The 22,786-nt window shown below is 37.7% G+C and overlaps 1 protein-coding gene across 21 annotated transcripts in view; it reads left to right on the forward strand.

Annotated features, from left to right (window-relative positions):
• The window catches only part of MGA (MAX dimerization protein MGA), a 172,883-nt gene that overhangs the window by 78,677 nt on the left and 71,420 nt on the right, over positions 1-22,786 (forward strand). For all 21 annotated transcript variants that reach the window (XM_077880715.1, XM_077880714.1, XM_077880717.1 and 18 more), the window contains exon 2: positions 895-2,025. In XM_077880715.1, the coding sequence (XP_077736841.1) occupies positions 938-2,025 (1,088 nt within the window). In that variant the 5' untranslated portion in view covers positions 895-937. The remainder of the gene's footprint in view (positions 1-894; positions 2,026-22,786) is intronic.

Consider the following 22,786-nt stretch of genomic DNA (forward strand, 5'->3'; position numbering starts at 1 on the left):
CAACAGTAGACTATTAGTAATTAAGTTTTTGAGGAGTCAGAAGTTACACATGATTTTCACTTGTGTGCAGCGAAGGGAGGTAGATGGTCCTAACCCCTGAGTTGTTCAAGGAAATGAAATTGATTGATTTATGAGAATGCAGGTGGAGGGGCAGAAGGAGAGAATCCCAAGCAGGCTCCACATCCAGCATACAGCCATAGGGCTGTATCCCCTGACCATGAACTCATGACTTGAACCAAAATAAGGAGTTGGCTGCTTAGCCAACTGAACTACCCAGGTGCCCCTAAAATGAGTTTTAAAAAGGTAATTAAATATTCTGGAGTGAATATCCTTACAGAGATCGAGAGAACGGTAGAAGCAAAGTCTTCAAAGAGTTGAGGGATATAGTTTGGAAATAACATAATCATCCTTGTATTTTTATTTTTTATTTTTTTTTTTATTTTTATTTTTTATTTTTTTTAAAGATTTTATTTATTCATGATAGTCACAGAGAGAGAGAGAGAGGCAGAGACACAGGCAGAGGGAGAAGCAGGCTCCATGCAGGGAGCCCGACGTGGGATTCGATCCCGAGTCTCCAGGATCGCGCCTTGGGCCAAAGGCAGGCACCAAACCGCTGCGTCACCCAGGGATCCCCATCCTTGTATTTTTAACAGAACAAACATTCACTTGATTTTTTTTTTTTTATAAAGATTTTACTTATTTATTCATGAGAGGCACAGAGAGAGACAGAGGCAGAGACACAGAGGGAGAAGCAGGCTCCATGCAGGTAGCCCAACGCGGAACTCGATCCCGGGTCTCCAGGATCAGGCCCTGGGCTAAAGGTGGCACTAGCCGCTGAGCCACCCAGGCTGCCCCATTCACTTGATTAAAGGGGTTTTGTTCTTTTTCTTTCAGGCTGGGAAGACCACTGTGACTATGTGGTGACTACAGTTCTCTTATGACTGAGTTTCCTACCAGAATCATGGAGGAGAAACAGCAGATTATATTGGCTAATCAAGATGGTGCAACAGTGGCAGGAGCAGCACCTACATTCTTTGTCATCCTGAAACAGCCAGGAAATGGCAAAACTGATCAAGGAATTTTGGTTACTAATCGGGATGCCTGCGCTTTGGCTAGCAGTGTGTCATCACCAGGAAAATCTAAAGGGAAGATTTGTCTTCCAGCTGATTGTACTGTGGGAGGAATCACTGTCACCCTGGATAACAATAGTATGTGGAATGAATTCTATCATAGAAGCACAGAGATGATTCTGACCAAGCAGGGAAGACGCATGTTTCCATACTGTCGTTACTGGATAACAGGTTTAGATTCAAATATGAAGTATATCCTTGTCATGGATATATCTCCTGTGGATAACCATCGTTATAAGTGGAATGGTCGCTGGTGGGAACCAAGTGGGAAGGCTGAGCCCCATGTTTTGGGGAGGGTTTTTATTCATCCAGAATCTCCTTCAACGGGTCATTATTGGATGCATCAACCAGTATCTTTCTATAAACTCAAACTTACCAATAATACACTGGACCAAGAAGGGCATATCATCCTGCACTCTATGCATCGGTACTTGCCAAGGCTTCATTTAGTGCCTGCAGAAAAGGCTACTGAAGTGATACAATTAAATGGCCCTGGTGTCCACACTTTTACTTTTCCACAGACTGAATTCTTTGCAGTAACAGCTTATCAGAACATTCAGATTACCCAGCTGAAAATAGATTACAATCCATTTGCTAAAGGCTTCCGAGATGATGGGCTGAATAGTAAGCCCCAGAGAGATGGAAAGCAAAAGAACAGCTCTGACCAGGAAGGGAATAGTGTTCCTAGTTCTCCTGGTCAGCGGGTCCGTCTTACAGAAGGTGAGGGGTCAGAGATACAGCTAACTGATTCAGATCCTTTATTGAGGGGTCATGAAACATCAGGCAAGTGTTTGGAGAAGCCTTCTCTTAGTATGAAACGGGACTTTCTTGGTTTCATGGATATCGATTCAGCTCTTGGTGAAGTTCCTCAATTGAAACAAGAAGTTTCTGAAAGGTAGGTAATAGGTTTTCTGTTCTTAGAGATAAAAGGAAGATTATGGATTTAATGTATTGGTTTTGTCGACTACTGACTTGAGAAATTGATAAATGTAAGCTACTATCAGATATACCGTAAGTGCTTTCACATTTTGTGAAGTGACGCTTCATTTTTTTGTAATCAATGTCCTTTGGGTTTAGGATTTAGAATTCTAGGCAACTTAGATGGTTTTTCAGAATTAAGACCATTTGTTCATTTAGATTTAGAGTTTTAGAATTTATAGGTTTATGATTGTGTTGATCATGCATGACTATTACTTGGCAATATACATAGAACCTTTGATTAATTGGGGAAGGGAAAAGAAAAGACTTCCCAAATCATAACTGAAACACAACTTACCCAAATGAGGCGCAGAAGGGATTCAAAGTAAACTTTAAGAATTTACTACCCTGTGGCAGCTAATATCCACAAGTTGACTAAAAATAAGCTAAAAGTTCTTACATGTTAAAATAGCATAATATGCTGTTGTCTTTTTTTATTTGAACTTGAGTTTTTATTACTATTTTTTTTTTAATATTTTATTTATTTATGACAGATACAGAGAGAGAGAGAGGCAGAGACACAGGCAGAGGGAGAAGCAGGCTCCATGCACCGGGAGCCCGATGTGGGATTCGATCCCGGGTCTCCAGGATCACGCCCTGGGCCAAAGGCAGGCGCCAAACCGCTGCGCCACCCAGGGATCCCTATTACTATTTTTTTTAATAAAGATTTTTATTTATTTATTCATGAGAGACACAGAGCGAGGCGGAGAAACAGGCACTGTGCAGGGAGCCCAACGTGGGACTCCATCCTAGGCCTCCAGGATCACGCCCTGGGCTGAAGGTGGCGCTAAACCACTGAGCCACCCGGGCTGCCCTTTATTACTATTTTTTAATTAGAGACTTAATTTTTTTAGAACAGTTTTAACCTCACAGCAAAACTTTTTTTTTTTTTTTTTTTTTTTTTTTTTCACAGCAAAACTTGAGAGGAAGGTGTAGAAGTTTCCCACATACCCGCTGCTGCCACACATGCATTGCTTCTCCCATTATTAACACTTCTCATTAAAAGTAATATATTTGTTACAATTTATAAAGGTACATTGATACATCATAATCATCTAAAGTCCATAGATCACATTAGGGTTCATTTTTAGTTTGGAAAGATATGTAAAGATATCTGCACTGTTATAGTATCACAGTAGTATTTTCATTGCCTAAAAATCCTCTGCTCTACCTGTTAATTCTTCCCTTTCCTCCTAAACCTCTGGCAACTTCTGATCTTTTTATAGTCTCTATAGCTTTGCCTTGTCCAGAATGTCATATAGTTGGAATCTTACTGTACATTAACTTTTTGCATAGACTTCTTTTACTTAGTAAATAAGTATTCAAGTTTCCTTCGTGTCTTTTTCATGGCTTGGTGGCACATTTCTTTTTAGTGCTAAATAATACTCCATTCTATCTATCAGTTTATCCATTCACCTACTAAAGGACATCTTAGTTGCTTCCAAGTTTTGGCAGTTATGAATAAAGCTACCATAAACATTGATGTTCAAGTTTTCCTGTCATTTGAGTAGATAACCAAGGAGCTTGATTGTTAGATCATATGGTAGGAGTAGACTTAGATTGGTAAAATAATTCTCAAGCTGTCTTTTATTTATTTATTTACATATTTTTCAAGCTTTTATTTATTTTTTATTTAAATCATGTTTCCTTGATTTTCTCATTTCCTTTTTTTTTTTTTTTTTAAATTTTTTATTTATTCATAGAGACAGAGAGAGAGGCAGAGACACAGGCAGAAGGAGAAGCAGGCACCATACTCTGGGACTCGATCCCCAGCCTCCAGGATCACGCCCTGGGCTGCTGGCTGCGCTAAACCGCTGCACCATGGGGGCTGCCCTCAAGCTGTCTTTTAAAGTGGCTGTGCTATTTTGCATTTGAAGCAGCAGTGAATGAGAGTTCCAGTTGCTCTACTTCCTTGTCAGCACTTGGTGTTGTCAGTTTTCTGGATTTTGGCAATTCTAATAGGGGTGTAGTAGTATCTCATTATCTTAATTTGTAATTCCCTGGTGATAGGCAGCGTGGAGCATCTTTTTTATTTTATTTTTTTTAGATTTTTATTTATTCATGAGAGACACAGAGAAGCAAGCAGGCTCCATGCAGGGACCCTGATGTGGGAGTCCATCCTGGGGACTCCAGGATCACACCCTGGGCGGGAGGCAGGCACTTAGTTGCTGAGCCATGCAGACGTCCCAGGAACATCTTTTTCATACATTTATTTGCCATCTGTATATTTTCTTTGATGAGGCATCTGTTATGGTCTGTGGTGTTTTTGTTTGTTTTTCCCCAAAAGATTTATTTAGATAAAGCACATGATTGGAAGAGGGAGAGAGGGAGGAGAGAGAATCTCAACTAGGTTCTGCTCTGAGCACTGAGCCTGAAGCCTAATATGGGACTTAATCTCACCACCCTAAGGTCATGACCTGAGCCAAAATCTAGAGTTAGCTACTTAACTGACTGAGTCACTCAGACATCCCTGTGGTCCATTTTTGAATTAGATTTTTTTCTATGTGTTTAAAGCTTTTTTTCCTTTTTTTTTTCTTTTGGTATATTTTGGAAGAGCAGCCCTCTATCAGATGTGACTTTTGCAAATATTTTCTCCCAGTCTGTGGCTTCTCTTCTCATTCTTTTGATAGCGTCTTTCACAGAGCAGTTTATTTTTATGAAGTTCAGCCTATTATTTGTTTCATGGATCTTGCCTTTGGTGTTGTATTTAAAAAGTCATTACCATACCCAAGGTTGTGTCTAGACTTCCTCCTCTGATCTCTTTTAGGAGTCTTAGAGTTTAGTGTTTTACATTTCAGTTTATGATCCATTTTGATTCGTTTAGTTTTTGTAAAGGGTAGAAGGTGTGTGTCTAGATGGAGTTTTTTGCAAGATGTCTTGCCATTGCAGTATCATTTGTTGAGAAAGATGATCTTTGCTCTGTTATATTGTCTTTTGCTCATTTATCAAAGATCAGGTGACCATATTTATGGGGGGGCTATTGCTGGCCTCTCTAGTCTGTTCCATTGACCTATTTGTTCTTTCACCAATACCACAAACTTTACTGTGTTGATTACTTTAACGTTATAGTTAGCTTGAAGGTGAGACGTGTCAGCCCTCCAACTTTGTACTTCTTCAACATTATGTTGGGTGTTGGCTATTCTGGGTCTTTTCCTTCTTCATATGACCATAGAATAAGTTTATCAGTATCCACAAATAACTTGCTGGGAATTTGATTGTGGTTGTATTGAATCTATAGATCAAGTTGGGAAGAACTGATGGCTTGACTAAATTGAGTGTGTCTGTTATGAAAATGGGATCTCTTTCCATTTATTTAGCTTTTTTTTTTTTTAAGATTTTATTTATTTATTCATGAGAGAGAGAGAGAGAGAGAGGCAGAGACACAGGCAGAGGGAGAAGCAGGCTCCCCGCAGGGAGCCCAATATGAGACTTGATCCTGGGTTCTCCAGGATCTCGCCTTGGGCCGAAGGCAGTGCTAAATTGCTGAGCCACCTGGGCTGCCCATATTTAGCTTTTTATTTATTTATTTTTTGGCTTTATTCAAATTCAAGCTACTTAACCTATAGTGTATTATTTTTGGGCTAGAATTTAGTGGTTCATCACTTGCATATAAAACCCAATGCTCATTACATCCAGTGTAATTACACTCATTACTTCCTTAATGCCTGTCACCCAATTGCCCCATCCCTCCACCCACCTCTCGTCCAGCAACTATTTGTTTTCTATAGTTTAGAGTCTCTTATGGTTTGCCTCCCTCTTTGTTTTTAATCTTATTTTTCCTTCCCCTGTGTTAATCAGTTTTGTTACTTAAATTCCACGTATAAGTAAAATCCTGCGGTATTTGTCACTGACTGGCTTATTCCACTTAGGTTAATACACTCTAGTTTCATCCATGTCATTGTAAGTGGCAAGATACCATTCTTTTTATGGCTAATACTCCATCGTGTGTATATGTGTATACACACCCACACCACATCTTTATTTAGCTCTTTAATTTCTTTATTTTTGTGGCTGTTTTTATTTTTTATTTATTTTTAAATTTGGTGAGCTCTGGGCCCAGTGCGGGGCTTGAATGCATGGCCCTGAGATCAAGAGTCTCCATGCTCTACTAAGTCAGCCAGGTGCCCCAATCTTGTACATATTTTGTTAGATTTATACTTAGGCATTTCATTTTTTTTTTGTGATAATGTACATAGTACTGTGTTGTTGTTTTTTTTTTAAAGATTTTATTTATTTATTCATGATAGTCACAGAGAGAGAGAGAGAGAGGCAGAGACACAGGCAGAGGGAGAAGCAGGCTCCATGCACCGGGAGCCCGATGTGGGATTCGATCCCGGGTCTCCAGGATCGCGCCCTGGGCCAAAGGCAGGCGCCAAACCACTGCGCCACCCAGGGATCCCTAGTATTGTGTTTTTAATTTCACATTCTTTTTAACTTCAAATCCATGTGTTCATTGATGGTATATACAAGGGATTGACTTTTGTATATTAAGCTTGTTTTCTTTAACCTTGCTTAAATATCTTACTAGTTCCAGAAGTTTTTTGTCAACCTTTTGGATTTTCTCCCTAGATGATCGTGTTCTTTGTGAACAAAACAAGTTTTATTTCTTTGCCCCCAACCAATCTGTATGCCCTTTATTTCCTTCTCTTGTTCTACTGTATTAACTAGGATTTCTGGTATGATGTTGAATGGGAGTATAAGAGGAACCTTGTTCCTGATCTTCTTGGGAAAGTTGGTATTTTCTCACCATTTAGTATGATGTTAGCTTTAAGTGTTTTGTAGATATTCTCAATCAAGTTGAGGAAATTCCTTTCTATTCTTAGATTACTGAGTTTTTAAACTTTTAAAAAAGATTTTATTTATTCATGAGAGAACAGGCAGAAACCCAGGCAGAGGGAGAAGCAGATGCAGGACTCAATCCATCCCGAGCCAAAGCAGATGCTCAACCTCTGAGCCACTCAGGTTGCCCCAGTTTACTGAGTTTTTATTGCAAGTAGGTGGTGGATTTTGTCAGAATCTTTTTCTCAATCTTATTGATCTGGTCTTTTGAATTTTTTTCCCCCTCTTAAGTTTGTTGATATGATGGATTACATTAATTGATTTTCAAATGTTGAAGCAGCCTTGGATACGTGGGATAAATCCCATTTGCTCAAGGTGTCTTAATTCTTTTATTTATTTATTATTTTTTCTTTTTTTTTAATTATTTTTTTCTTAATTCTTTTTATACATTGTTGGATTCAATTTGCTATTGTGTTTTAGATTTTTGCATCTTTGTTCATGAGAGATGATGGTCTTGTCATTTTCTTACATCTTTGGTTTTGGTATTAGGTTAATGCAGGCTTTATAGAATGAGTTAGTAAGTTATTCTCTTATATTTTCTGAGAGAGATTGTAGTGAATTGATATAATTGCTTGCTTGAATGTTTGGGAAAATTGACCGGTGAACCTGTCTGGGCCTGGTGCTTTCTAATTTGGAAGGTTACTAGTTATTGATTGAATTTCTTTAGTAGATATAGTTCTGTTCTGATTATAGGCTTTTTTTTTTTAAGATTTTCTTTATTTGAGAGAATGTGTGTGCATGCACATGTGCACTAGCAGAGGGAGATCGAGTGGGATAAGCAGACTGCACTGATCACAAGCCCCATGTGGGGCTCCATCTCAGGACCTTGAGATCATGATCTGAGCCAAAACCAAGAGTTGGACACTTGACCGAATGAGCCACCTAGCACCTCTATATAGTTCTGATTAATTTGCGCCCTCTTTTTTTTTTTTTTTAAGCTTGGCTAGAGGCTTACTGATTTTTTTTTTTTTAAAGATGATATTTTTAAGTAATCTTTCCACCCAGTTTGGGACTTGAACCCACAACCCTGCGATCAGGAGTCACATGCTCTACCTACTGAGCCAGCCAGCTGCCACTAGAGGCTTATTGATTTTATTGATCTTTTAAAGTAACAGCTTTTGGGTATTTCTCTTTGCTCAGGTCATTTAGGCTCTGGTAAAACTCTAGCAGGTTAAGCTTTGCTTAAATACTTTCTCTAGAGGTCAGGCCTCTTGTTAGGAAGAGTGCTTCCCCCTGCCCTGCAACGTGTGTGGGTTTTTTTTTTTTTTGTTGTTTTTTGTTTTTTTTATGAGAAGTATTTACTGTGATAACTTGGTCTAACTCCTGGTGAGTAAAACTCAAAAGTGTAGGGAGCACTTCAGTGATTGGGTTCAACTGGAGTTTTTAACTTTCAGACTTAATCACGTTGAGCCTCTAGCAATCTGTCAGTTATAATTCAGGTTTTTCTACCCTGGCAATGGTTCCTGAGGTGGTTTTTACTTGTTAGCCTCTGCTCCTTTAAAGCCATGACCCCCTTTATTGATTGACTGGTCTCTCTCAGTAGTTTGCACGGTGTCTTCACCTCTCTTACAGATCCAAGAAGAGTTGATTTTTCAGTCTGTTTAGCATTTTATTTGTATAGGACATAGTGGCAACTTCCAAGCTTCTTACGTGTGGAACTAGAAATCAGAAACTTGCCTTATTTGGAATGTTAGAACACAAGTACGGCAGAAATAAAACCCAGCGTAGTGTTTGTCCTTTTCTTTCTCGTTTTATTTGTATCCCATTAACAGTTACTATTCTTTGAGTTTGGAATCCCCATGCACATGAGTTCCCCTCTCGACTTGTTTATGGATAAATTAGTGCTTTGCTTTTTCTAAGGGTTGTTTTGGAGTGAGTGCTACTCAAGCAATTTTTTTTTTCCATCAAGAGGGAAAGTTCTGAATACTGTAAAGTTTTTGCTTATTAACTGTGGTGTATTTTTATAGTTGCAGCTAGTGAATGCCATCTATTCACTATCTGATTTTCCAATCAGTTCTAACCATCTTAATTACCCAGCACGATTAAAAATTTGAACAGTTCACTACCAGTACCTTTAAGCTTATTATCCAAAAGGAGTTTAATCTATCTTTAGATAATGGATAATTTATTTTTATTATGTTTATTTTTTGAAAATATTTATTTATTTATTTATTTTAGACAGGGAGAGAAGTCCTGTGCACTTGGGAGCTGGAGTGTGTGGGAGAGGGACAGAGGAAGAGGGAAATAATCCTCAAGCTGACTCCCTGCTGATGGGGGGGTGGGGGTTGGCCCCTTGCTTGGGGTTCAATCCAAGAGCCTGGGATCATAACCTGAGCTGAAATCAAGAGTGTGTTGTCTGATGCTTTAACTGACTGAGCCACCCAGGCACCCCAGATAAGTTATTTTTAAAATTATCTTGGAAGCCAGGGTGAGGAGGGGTTTGTTAGCTGAAAGGGTCAGGTGTATTTCTTTGTTATAGACAGCAGTTTTTTGGTGTTACATGGTTGAGCTTTTGAACTTAATGGATCAAGAAAATGGTTCAGATTTACAAATACATAAATGCCTGTCACTGAAAGAAAAAAGAAAAACTTGAAGCGCATGCTCCAAGATACAGCATTATTTTCAGTTGTGAAAATATTTAGCTATATGCAAATTTTATCTCCAAATACTTGTTTTGGGAGCTCAGATTATTTTTAAGCAGGTGTTGGCTAAATCTGGCCGATTGCCTGTGTTGTATGTACATGACAGTATGTAAGGAGGGACTCTATGAGGCCTGCAAAGGCTTAAATATTTACTGTCTGCCTCTTTGAAGAAAAGTTTGCCAGTGTTCAATTTGTTGATTTTAAAGTTTTTTTTAGGGACGCCTGGGTGGCTCAGTGGTTGAGCATCTGCCTTTGGCGCAGGTCATGATCCCGGAGTCCCAGATCGAGTCCTACATTGGGCTCCCCACAGGGATCCCGCTTCTTCTCCCTCTATGTCTCTGCCTCTCTCATGAATAAATAAGTAAAATCTTAAAAAAAAAAAAAAAAAAAAAAACTTAAAAAAATTTTTAAAAATTATACATACGTATTTTTATTCCTTGTCTCTCTTCTGAATCCACTGAAATATGATTACTCTCTATCATTCTGTTTTGTTTCAGTTAGTATCTTCAGTGAGTTGCTGTTCTTTTTTTTTTTTTTAATATTTTATTTATTTGAGAGAGCATGAGCAGGGGACACAGGGCAGAGGGAGAAGCAGACTCCCCACTGAGTAGGGAGTCTGACTTGGGGCTTGATCCCAGGACCCTGGGATCACAGTCTGAGCTGAAGGCAGATGCCTAATTCACTGAGCAACTCAGGTGCCCTCCACCCCCCATTGGGTTCTTTATTAGAGAATTTACTGACCATTATCCAGGTTTTGTTACATATGCTATTTTTTGACCGTTTCCTACTAGTTTAACTCTATACCATTTGCCTGATTCTTTATACCATTCACCTGATTCTCCTAACTTCTGATATTTCCTTTTTCCCCCAACCATCTTCATTGGTTCCTCTTAATATATTCAGCCATTTATTAAATAATGGAAATTCCAGGTATTCTGTTTTTAGGATCTGTGTGTGTGTGTGTGTGTGTGTGTGTGTGTTTGTTTTTAGGATCTTATCCTTGACTTTGTTTTCTGTTTCTATGTAATACTATTTTGGAAGTTAATAATAACTAATAATATATGTTTAGCTTAGATTCGAGTTCTTAGCTTCACACCTTTAGATCAACCTGGCTCCTGCAATTTATCTACAGTGTGCATTGTAATTGCCAACTCCAGCTAATTTTATTCATCTTAAGATCTTTTCTTTGGTATTAGCTATTATAGTCATTCAAATTGGAAATCTCTATATTGGGCAGCCCGGGTGGCTTAGTGGTTTAGCGCCACCTTCAGCCCAGGGTGTGATCCTGGAGACCGGGATTGAGTCCCACATCAGGCTCCTTTGCTTGGAGCCTGCTTCTCCTTCTGCTTTGTGTCTCTGCCTCTCTCTCTCTCTCTGTGTCTCTCATGAATAAATAAATAAAGTCTTTTTTTTTTAAAGGAAATCTCTATATTATTTTTGCCTCCCTCCACAAATCCAGTATTATTCTGTTGATGGACCTTTAGATTGTGTCTGTTTTTAACTCTTAGTAATAAAGCTACTATGGATATTCTTGAAAATGACTAGGTGGACATGTACACTGATGTCTTTGTTACACATCTAGAAGAATTGCTGGGGCATAGAATTGCTGTACTTTAGTTTTAGTAGATAGTGCCATGTTTTTCAAAACGATTGTACCAATTTATACTTATATCAACAGTGTACAGGTACAGTTCCTGTTACTTCCACATCTTTGTCTACATAGTCTTTTTTGTTTTTATCTGTTTTGGTTTCACAAATTTTTGAGGCAGCTAATTTCATTATTGGATGACTCCTTATTTTGGGCAAGATGACATTTGTATCTTTTTATCTTTGTGCTCCCTCTTTTGTAAGTTTGCCCCCACTTTTTTTTTTTGTAATTGTAGTTGTAGAGGGCAGAGTCAGTCCATATCCCTTTTACATGAGTGTCCTTTAAACATTTGGACAAAAAATTACGTACATCTGTTCAAGAGTTCTCTTCTTTATTTAGGCATTAACTAAACGCACTGACCACCTTCAGTTTTCAGATACTTTTCTAGGCCCCAACCAGAATAATTCCTGCCTGAATGATATTATCTTCATAATTCCAACCTAAACACTCAGATTCTCCAACTTTTCCATAGGTGGCATAGTTCTTAGTTATTTTTATGTTTGGTTAATTGTACACTGACATGAGTGTACCTGGAATCACTGGCACATATATTTTTTTCCCAAAAAGGCACACCAGAATGCAAGTGAGAATGTTATTATAGAGAAGAACCACTCAGACTTAATAGGAAAGAAAAGATTAAGTCACAAGTATCAAAATTAGACATATATGAAAATGGTTTTGCAAGATAGTGTTCTGTGGTATAGAATCTTTTCTTAATCTCAAATGCCTATGTTAGGTGTTTTCAAAGGGCCACATTGGTACCCATAAAATGAATTTAATCAGGCCTCTTGATGGACCTTGAGATTATTTCAGTTGTTCAGCCATAATAAATAATAGAGCAGTAAAATTTCTCATGCACATATTCTTGGACACTTTCCCAAATACAAGGATCAATTCATAGGAATGGTACTGCCTGGATCAAAGGGTATACAGGTTTTAAAATTTGATTACCAAATTAGATTGCAGAAGTTTAAAACCACTTACATCTCCACCCATAGTATATGAGCATACTGACGTCTGTATTCTCTCTTTTGCTAACATGGTAGTCCATAACACCATCCTTACTGCATACCATCTAACTGGTTTCCTGGTTGTTTCTCTTTTTTCTTCCTACAATCCATACTCTACTGAGCAGACTGAATGTTCTTTGAAAAGTGTGAATTAGATTATGTCCTTCTCTTTTTAAAAACCTTCAGTGGCTTACTATTATACTTAAAAGTCTCCTTGCCTTATCTCTTTGGACTTAATCTTGTACTATACTTTCTGAGTGTGTTATATATCAGCCACCTCAGTTCACCCATTTTCTTTTCATATTCCCTTAGCTTTTAATGCCTTAAGTGTTTTTGCATATTATACTGTTTGTAACCTCTCATCATTCAGGTCATTGCCCCCCCCCCCCCTTCTTTAAATCCATCATTTTATTTTTAGTGAATGTCTCTGTTTTGGTCTTTCAGGGTTTTTATAACATTCATCAACTATCCTCTCATTTGGCTAGTATGTACTCTGATTTTCCCACTAGCTTTTAAGCTTTATTGGAGTAAGGATCTTGTTTTACTTGCTACTGATTCTAAAATCCTAGAATGATAATTCCACACATAGTTAATAAATACTTGAATTTGTGTAATTTAACGAAAACCTGAATGGCGTCAGTGAAATGAAACTTCTGGAATGTTAGAAATACCATTTATGAACATTCATTTGATTTTTTTTTTTTACTACCTTGAATAATTAGCGGTATCTTTAACTTGTCATTTGATATGTTTCTGTCTAAGGCTATAATATAGTTAAATGTAGTTTTAGGGGATACTATTTTACCTTTTGGAAATTAGAGTGTCTTATTGAGGGATGATGCTTTTACATTATTCTCTTTCTAGGATCTTTAGTTTCTCCTACTTCCTACCATTTCTTTTTTTCTTTTCTTTCTTTTTTTTAAAGACATGACAAAGTTTTTTCTTAGTCGTCTTTTTCCATTATAAACATTTAAAAAAATTTTTTTATTTATTTATGATAGTCCCAGAGAGAGAGAGAGAGAGAGGGGGGCAGAGACATAGGCAGAGGGGAGAAGCAGGCTCCATGCACCGAGAGCCTGACGTGGGACTCGATCCCGGGTCTCCAGGATCGCGCCCTGGGCCAAAGGCAGGCGCTAAACCGCTGTGCCACCCAGGGATCCCATCTTTTTCCATTATAATTTACCCTCCCCTCCCTTTTATTTGTGGTCAGTGTTGTTGATTGAGTAATCTCCACCTGTTGCCTGGAGTTCCTCACTTATTTCTTTCTCAATATCCCTTGCAGTCTACCTTTCCTGGTCACATTACTGTACTTACTCTCTTAAACATCATGTGTGTGATCCACTTAACAGATTGATCAGCCTGTTTATGTCTTGTTATCGGTATTCTGACAGTATTTAGTGAGCAAAATCTTTCATTTCTCTTTAGATAATGCTATCCTTATCCTTTGTTTGCTCCTTAGAACATTATCTTTTCAGCCTTCACGGTGAGTATTTTAAAAAATTATTCTGCTTTTTAATTCTTTATACCATAATTTTTAGTGCATTTTTCCTTGTGATTCTAACCATCTTATAGTGGTAACTTTCAAAGGGCTCCACTTTTAGAACTTTTTTTTTCATTTTTAGAACTTTTATCCAGCTCCATTATTTAGTTATATCAGACTATTATAGTTTATTTTGAGACTAAAAATTTTGTTTTTCTCTTTTGTTCTACTCTGCCATGTCTTACTGGTTCTTCTGCAGTATTTGAGATTTGTATTCTTATTTTTATAATCACTCTTGTTCAGATTCTTATCAATTATTCCTAAGTTATCTGTTATTTTTCTCTTTTTAGTCTCTCTTGCATAGTGCCACCAAATTTAACACTTTTTATCATTTCTCTAATCATTCTCTCATTTTCTCTTTATTATTGTGTGACTTACTAAATTGAAATGTGATATATATATATACATACAGAACACCTAGATGAATATTCATAAATGGAACGTAATCATATCACCAGCATTAATATTACAAAAAATATATCTGCATACCAGGAGCCCCTCTAAAGACTTCTTTCAGTTGTTTTCCTTCCTTCCTACCTAACAAGATGATCATTATCTTCTAACATTACAGATATTTTGCCTGCTTTTTTTTTGCCTGCTTTAATGTAAAAAGAATAACAGAGTACCATTTTTAGCTTTACATTTGTTTGTGAGAGTCTTCTATGTTGCTGCATATTGTTGTAGATTGTTTTATTCTCATTGCTTTGCAATATTCCACTTTTCAGATTACCACATTTTAGTCATTTTAATGTTAATGGGCATTTGGATAGTTTCCATTATAATTATTGCATTGACCATTTTAAATAGAGCAGTTATGAATATTCTGGTTTTGGTGTACATATGAGTGCATTTCTTTGGAGCATATACTGGAAATGGAATTGTTTAATCATATGATATACATATGTTTTCATTTTAAAAAAGATTTTCTTAAAAAAAAAAAAGATTTTCTTTATTTGAGAGAGAAAGTGAGAGAGTGCACGCAAGCATGAGTGAGGCGGAGTTGGGGACAGAGGCAGAGAGAGAAATAGACTCCACACTGAGCAGGGATTCTGACTGGGGGGTTCCATCTCAGGACCCTGTGTCATGACCTGAATCAAAGGCAGACACTTAACCAACTGAGCCAACAAGGTATCCCTATATGTTTAGCATTAGCATAAGTTCTCACAGGGTTTTATTAACCTAGTCTTCAGTGAATAAAAATTGAGGTTGCTCAACATCTTTGCCAAAACTTAGTATATTTTTTCTTTTTTCTTTTTAATATTTTATTTATTCATGAGAGACACAGAGAGGCAGAGAGAGATACAGGCAGAGAGAAGCAGGCTCCATGCAGGGAGCCCGATGTGGGACTCGATCCCGGGACCCCAGGGTCATAACCTGGGCCGAAGGCAGATGCTCAACTGCTGACCCACCCAGGCTGCCCTTAAAGTTTTTAAAATGTGTTTCAGAGCGACTGATAGGTCATATTTATTTGTTGCATTAATTATATACTAAACAAAAAAGGAATCCTTTTCTTTAAATGTAACAAATCGTTGGTTTTGCTTGATTTCTTAAGTAATCTTTCACCTCATTTATTTGGATACAGACTTCTTAGATGTATGAAACTTCAGGGTTGTTTGCAAAATCTTCCTGCCAAGACAAATTTTCATGTATTATGCATAAGGTTTTTTGGGGAAAATAAGGGGAGATATTTTCTGAGAACCTCTCTAACTGAGCAAATTTAATTCTTCAGGAATATGTGAAAGCAAATGTTGCAGTAGCCGCCAAGATCTACCTTTATGAAGTTCTCAGATACTGAAAATAAATTCAGGTTGTGAGGTTAAATGAAAAGAAGATATGGATTTTTTCTATATTTCAGAAGTTAATGTCTTGAAATGTGAATATAATGAGAGAACTTCATTAAATGTGAATCCTCAATTACTTGATATAGAATGGCATTTCTATATGAACTTAATATAAAAACTGACATAATAAAGAGAGGAGAAAGAACTTGCCTTGTTAACCTTTTAAAAACAGATGAAGGAAACTGGATTGCAAAACTAGATTTATTGGAAATCCTTGAGTTGTCAAAACGAGTGCATTTTATTTCTTGTTTTTGATTTTAGCTATTCTGACAGGTGTGAAGTATCATTATGGTTTTGATTTGCATTTCTCTGATAAGTGATACTGAACATCTTTTTATATGTCTATTGGGCATCTGTAGGTCTTCTTTGGGAAAATAGTCATATCTTCTGCCCATTTTTATTTGGATTATTATTTTTTTTTGGTGTTGAATTGTTAAGTCTTTTACATATTTTGGATTAACCCCCAGTGGGACATACTGTTTGCACATATCTTCTCCTATTCAGTAGGTTGTCTTTTTATTTTGTTGATGATTTCCTTTGCTCTGCAAAAGCTCTTTATTTTGGTGTACTCCAAGTAGTAGTTTAATTTTGCTTCTGTTTCTCTTACCAAAGAAGACATACCTAGAAAGATGTTTCTATGGCTAATATAAAGAGATAACTGCCTATGTTTTCTTATAGGAATTTTGTGGTTTTAGGTCTCACCTTTAGGTCTTTAATTTATTTTGAGTTTACTTTTGTGTATGGTGTAAGAAATGTGGTCCAAGAAATAAATGTTGGTGAGAATGTGGAGAAAAAGGAACCTCAGCATTGTTGATGAATGTAGCCTGGTGCAGTCAATATGGAAAACAGTGTGGAGTTCTTAAAAAAATTAAAAATAGAATTATATCCAGTAATTCCCCTACTGGATATTTACCCAAAGAACATGAAAATTCTAATTCAAAAGGTATGTGCCACCCTTAGGTTTATTGCTGCATTATTTACGATAGCTAAGATATGGAAACAACTCGAGTGCCCATTCGTAGGTGAATGGATGAATAAGGTATAAATATATACAGTGGAATATTCAGCCGTAAAAAATGAAATCTTACCATTTACAACAACATGGATGGATCTAAAGGATATAATGCTAAGTGAAATCAGAAAGACAAATACCATATTGTTTCACTCCTAATTGGAATTTATGAAAGAAAACAATTGAGTAAAAAAGAAAAACAAAAAACCCAGGCTTTAAATACAGAGAACAAACTTGTGGTTGTGGGGGTGAGAGAGGTTGGTAGGGAGGATGGGCAAAATAGGTGAAGGAGATAAAAAATGGGGGGCAAATTTTTTTGTTATGTAACTTATTAAAAAAAAACTTAAAAAAAAACATAAAGAGGGGCACCTGGGTGGCGCAGTCAGTTAAGCATCTGCCTTTGGCTCAGGTCATGATCTCGGGATCCTGGGTTCGAGCCCCATGTGTGGCTCTCCACTCAGTGGAGGGTCTGCTTCTCCATCTCCCTCTGCTATTCCTCTCGCTTGTGCTCCTTGGTTCTTTCTCTCTGTCAAATAAATAAATAAAATCTTAAAAAAACCATAGGAAGTTTTTTTTTTTTTTTTTTTAACCAGTTAAGTGAAGTTTTTGAAAGGGGGAAGTTGGAGTTGTTTTAGCTTTTGTATTTAAGTCTGTAATCCATCTTGTCTTAGTTTTTGTGTATGGTGTGAGAATGAGGGTCAAAACTCATATATTTTTCCATGCAGATATCTAATGGCTACAATCATTTATTTGAAAAGATTACTGTAAAGATCCTTTTTTTAAATTAAAAAAAAATTTTTTTTTTATTTATGATAGTCACACACAGAGAAGGAGAGAGAGCGAGAGAGAGAGAGAGAGAGGCAGAGACATAGGCAGAGGGAGAAGCAGGCTCCATGCACCGGGAGCCGGACGTGGGATTTGATCCCGGGTCTCCAGGATCGCGCCCTGGGCCAAAGGCAGGTGCTAAACTGCTGCGCCACCCAGGGATCCTATAAAGATCCTTTTAAGAGCCTTTAAAATGTATCATGTTTTGGAAGATCAGGTGACTGTATATACAGGTGATTCTACTTTTGGACTGAGTTTTGTTCCATTTGTTTATTCTTTTGCCAATACCATTTGGTTTTGAGGACATTAGATATAATAAATCTTGGAATCCAGTCGTGTAATCCTTCAACTTTTTTTTTTTTTTAAAGATTTTATTTGTTTATTCATGAGAGACAGAGGCAGAGACACAGGCAGAGGGAGAAGCAGGCTCCATGCAGGGAGCCCGACGTGGGACTCGATCCCGGATCACACCCTGGGTTGCAGGCAGCGCTAAACCTCTGTGCCACCAGGGCTGCCCAATCCTTCAACTTTTGATTGTATTTAGAAATACAATTGATTTTGTATCTTACTACCTTGCTGTATTCACGTACTAGTTTGTAATTCTTTTTTTTTTTTTTTTTAATTTTGTTTATCAGAGAGAGAGAGAGAGGCAGAGACAGGCAGAGGGAGAAGCAGGCTCCATGCAAGGAGCCAGTTGCAGGACTCGATACTGGGTCTCCAGGAGCCAGACGTGGGACTAGATCCTGGGTCTCTAGGATCCCGCCCTGGGCCGAAGGCAGGGCTAAACCCCCGAGCCACCCGGGCTGCCCTAGTTTGTAATTCTTTTGGAATTTCTACATACACAATTATGTTGTCTGTGAACAAAATTATCTTAAGGGCTGGAAATATTATACCAGCTTTGCATTTGTGGGATAAATATTACTGGTTCGTAGTAACATCCTTCTTAATATTGTCAGATTCAGTTTGCTAGTATTTTGTTGAGGGTTTTTAGACCTCAATTCAGATGGATACTTGAGAGTTTTATTTCTGATATGTTGGTTTCTATCAGAAACATATCATATGTTGATTCTGTTTTTTTCACAAAACAAGTTGTAAACTTTTGCATTCTCCTGCATTTTTCTGTTTTTTTGTGCAATATTATTTTTTTCATTTTGTGTTTGATAGACTTCATCGAGGAAGACTTGGAGTTTTCTTTGTTGGCAGGTTTCTTTTTCCTTTCCTTTTCTTTTCTTTTCTTTTTTTTTTTTTTTTTTTTTTAAGGATTTTATTTATTTATGAGAGACAGAGAGAGGCAGAGACACAGGCAGAGGGAGAAGCAGGCTCCATGCAGGGAGCCCGATGTGGGACTGGATCCTGGGATTCCAGGATCACGCTCTGGGTCAAAGGCAGGCGCTAAACCACTGAGCCACCCAGGGATCCCTGTTGGCAGGTTTCAAATCACAATTCAGTTTCTCTGTTTTCAGTTTCATTGTTGTTTTTCCCCCCCTCTCATCTTTATTTTCTTCTTTCGGTTTACTTCTGGTTTAATTTACCTATTTTAGAACAGGGATTGGCAGTTAAGACCTGTGGACCATATCTAGCTTCCCATTTGTTTTTTATGGCCTGAAGACTTAAGAATGATTTTTATATTTTTCAATAGGGAAAAAGAGTAGAAGAAGAGTACTATTTTGTCACATGTGAAAATTATATAGAATTCAGATTACGTTGTCCATTTGCTGGAAAAGTTATGCTCATTTGTTTATGTATTGTTCTTTTATGGTATAGTGGCAGAATTGAATAGTTGTAATAGAGGCTATATGGATCTCAAAGCCTAAAAATTTTACCATTTAGCATTTAACAAAAACTTTATCAACCCCTAACTAAGATAATTGATTTTAGACCTTTTATTTAAAGCTATAAAGTTTCCTCTGAGTATTGGTTTAGGTGTCTTCTACAAATTTTGATATGCTGTTTGTTTTTTTTAAATTTTGATATGTTGTACTCATACTTGTTCCTGATTTGTAGCTTGATTCTATTGTTAGAGAAGATGTGACTTAAAACTTTTGAAATAGAAATTTTTGATTTTTTTAAAAAAGATTTTATTTATTCATGAGAGTCAGAGAGAGAGAGAGAGACACACAGGCAGAGGGAGAAGCAGGCTCCATGCAGGGAGCCCAACGTGGGACTCGATCCCGGGTCTCCAGGATCACGCCCTGGGCCCAAAGGCAGCGCTTAAACCGCTGAGCCACCTGGGCTGCCCAGAAATTTTTGATTTTTTAAATATTTTATTTATTTATTTGACAGAGAAAGAGAAGGAGAGGGAGAGAGAGCTAGGGAGCACAGGCAGGGGAAACAGCGGAGGGAGAGGGAGAAAGGCTCCCTCCCTGTTCAGCAGGGATGTGGAGCTCAATCCCAGAACCCTGGGATCATGACCCAAGCTGAAGGCAGATGCTTAATGGACTGAGCCACCCAGGTACCTCTGAAATAGAAATTTATCATGACTTTGCTTTATTGTCTAGCATATGGTCAGTTTTGATTAATACTAAATGTACACTTGAAAATGTATTTGTTATATAGTTACTGGATGTAGTGTTCTGTAGTCTTAGGTAAGTACGATAGTATTGTTCACATCTTTCTCAATTTGTCTATCTATGATCTCTTGTCTGTTTTATTATTATAGTACTATGAAATTTTCTTTTGAGTATCTTGAAGCTATATGGTAAGGTATATTTTTAGGATTGTTGTCTTTGATGAATTGAGTTCATAAAAATTTTTATAAGTTCCCTTTTTATCTTGGATGGTACTTATGTTTTTTATTTATTATTTATTATTTATTTTTTGGGTACTTATACTTTAATTTCTACTTTGGTGTTATTGAGCCATCTTGGCTTTTTTTTAAATTTTCTGTTTAGAGGGTTTTATCTTTTTCCCCTTTTTTTCACTTTAAATCTGTTCTGTTCTTGGATTTAAACTTGTGTGTGTTTAAACTGGGTTTGGTTGGAACTTTTTCTTTGTTCAGTGTTAAAATCTCTTGACTTTTATTTGGATTATTTTGTTCATTTACATTTATTTTTTTATTTTTTATTTTTTTTTTTTCATTTACATTTAATATTAACATTGATAGGGCTAGTTTTTTAAGCCTCGCACCTTGGTATTTTCTGCTTTTCTTCTGTGTTTTTCATTATACTTCCTGTTTTCATTTGGATTGAGTGTTTTATATTGCACATTTTATCTATTGCACTTTAGGCAATGCCTTTTTTTTTTTTTTTTAATTATTATGATAGTCACACAGAGAGAGAGAGAGGGAGGCAGAGACACAGGCAGAGGGAGAAGCAGGCTCCATGCACCGGGAGCCCGACGTGGGATTCAATCCCGAGTCTCCAGGATCACGCCCTGGGTCAAAGGCAGGCGCCAAACCGCTGCGCCACCCAGGGATCCCAATGCCTCTTTTTTTTTAAAGTGGTTTTATTGGGATCCCTGGGTGGCGCAGCGGTTTGGCGCCTGCCTTTGGCCCAGGGCGCGATCCTGGAGACCCGGGATCGAATCCCACGTCGGGCTCCCGGTGCATGGAGCCTGCTTCTCCCTCTGCCTGTGTCTCTGTGCCTCTCTCTCTCTCTGTGACTATCATAAATAAATAAAAATTAAAAAAAAAAAAATAAAGTGGTTTTATTAATCTGCTTAAGTTACTGTAAGAAAATACCATAGATGGTGGCTTAAACAATGAAAATGAATTTTGTTAATTCTGGAGGCTGGAAAGTCTAAGGTAATGGTTTTGGCAGGGTTCTGTTTCTGTTGAAAGCTCTCATACTGGCTTAAAGACAGATGCTTCTGAGCTGTGTCCTCATGTAGAGTGGGGAGAGACCCCCTACCTTTATGACCTCATTTAACCTTAATTATGTCTTCAAGATTCCTTCTCCATGAACAGTCACATTGCAGTTAGAACTTAAACATAAGAATTTGGAAAGGACACAGTTCAGTCCATTGCAGTGTTGTAAAGATAATAATGTGTATCTTTAATATATAAAGTAGAATTCAATTAATTGTAACAGAACATGTACACACAGCTAATTATAAGGATGGCTCTTATAAGTCATGTTTTGTACATATGTTATAAATTCCCCAAACAGGGATGCCTGGGTGGCTCAGCGGTTGAGTGTCTGCCTGTGGCTCAGGGCATGATCCAGTCCTGCATCTGGCTCCTTGCGGAGAGCCTGCTTCTCTCTCTCTGTCTCTGCCTCTCTCTTCTCTCTCTCATGAATAATTAAAGAAAATCTTAAAAAAAAATTCCCCAAACATTATTATTTTACTTGCTTTAAACAGTAGTCAATTAAATCTAAGAAAAAGTGAAAGTGTTATAAATGCTCACATATTTATTTTTCATTAATTCCTGGATCCGTTTTCATGTTGGTTCATTTCCTGTCCATTCGAAGAACTTCTTTTAGTATATTTTTATTAACTTTCTAAAAATTGAGATTAATTCATCACCATAAAATTTACCCTTTTATTTTCATATTTTCATTTTTTTAAAAAGATTTATTCATTTATTCATGAGAGAGAGAGAGGCAGAGAGGCAGACACACACACAGGCAGAGGGAGAAGCAGGCTCCACGCAGGGAGCCCGATGTGGGACTCGATTCCGGGTCTCCAGGATCAGGCCATGGACCAAAGGCCGCGCTAAACCACTGAGCCACCTGGGCTGCCCCCTTTTATTTTTTTTTTAATTTGTTTTTATTCTTATTTTTTTTAAGTAGACTCCACATGTGGAGCCCAGTGCTAGGCTTGAACTCATGACTATGAAATCAAGACCTGAGCTGATATCAAGAATCAGACACTTAGGGACACCTGGGTGGCTTAATGGTTGAGGGTCTGCCTTCGGCTTAAGTCATGATCCTGGGGTCCTGCAACTGGGTCCCACATCGAGCTTCCTGTATGGAGCCTGCTTCTCCCCTCTCTGCCTGTGTGTCTCTACCTCTCTCTCTGTGTCTCATGAATAAATAAATAAAATCTTAAAAAAACAAAAAAGAATCAGACACTTAACTGACAGAGCCACCCAGGTGCCCCTAAAATTCACCCATTAAATTGTATATTTTAGTGATTTTTTTTAAAATTTATTTATGATAGTCACAGAGAGAGAGAGAGGGGGTGGGGGGCAGAGACATAGGCAGAAGGAGAAGCAGGCTCCATGTACCGGGAGCCCGACATGGGATTTGATCCTGGGTCTCCAGGATCGCGCCCTGGGCCAAAGGCAGGTGCTAAACCGCTGCGCCACCCAGGGATCCCTGATTTTTTTGTATACGTATAGAATTATGCAGCCATGACCACAGATTTTTTTTTTTTAATAC

This window comes from Canis aureus, chromosome 32 (genome assembly GCF_053574225.1).
Source record: "Canis aureus isolate CA01 chromosome 32, VMU_Caureus_v.1.0, whole genome shotgun sequence".
Lineage (NCBI taxonomy): Eukaryota > Metazoa > Chordata > Mammalia > Carnivora > Canidae > Canis > Canis aureus.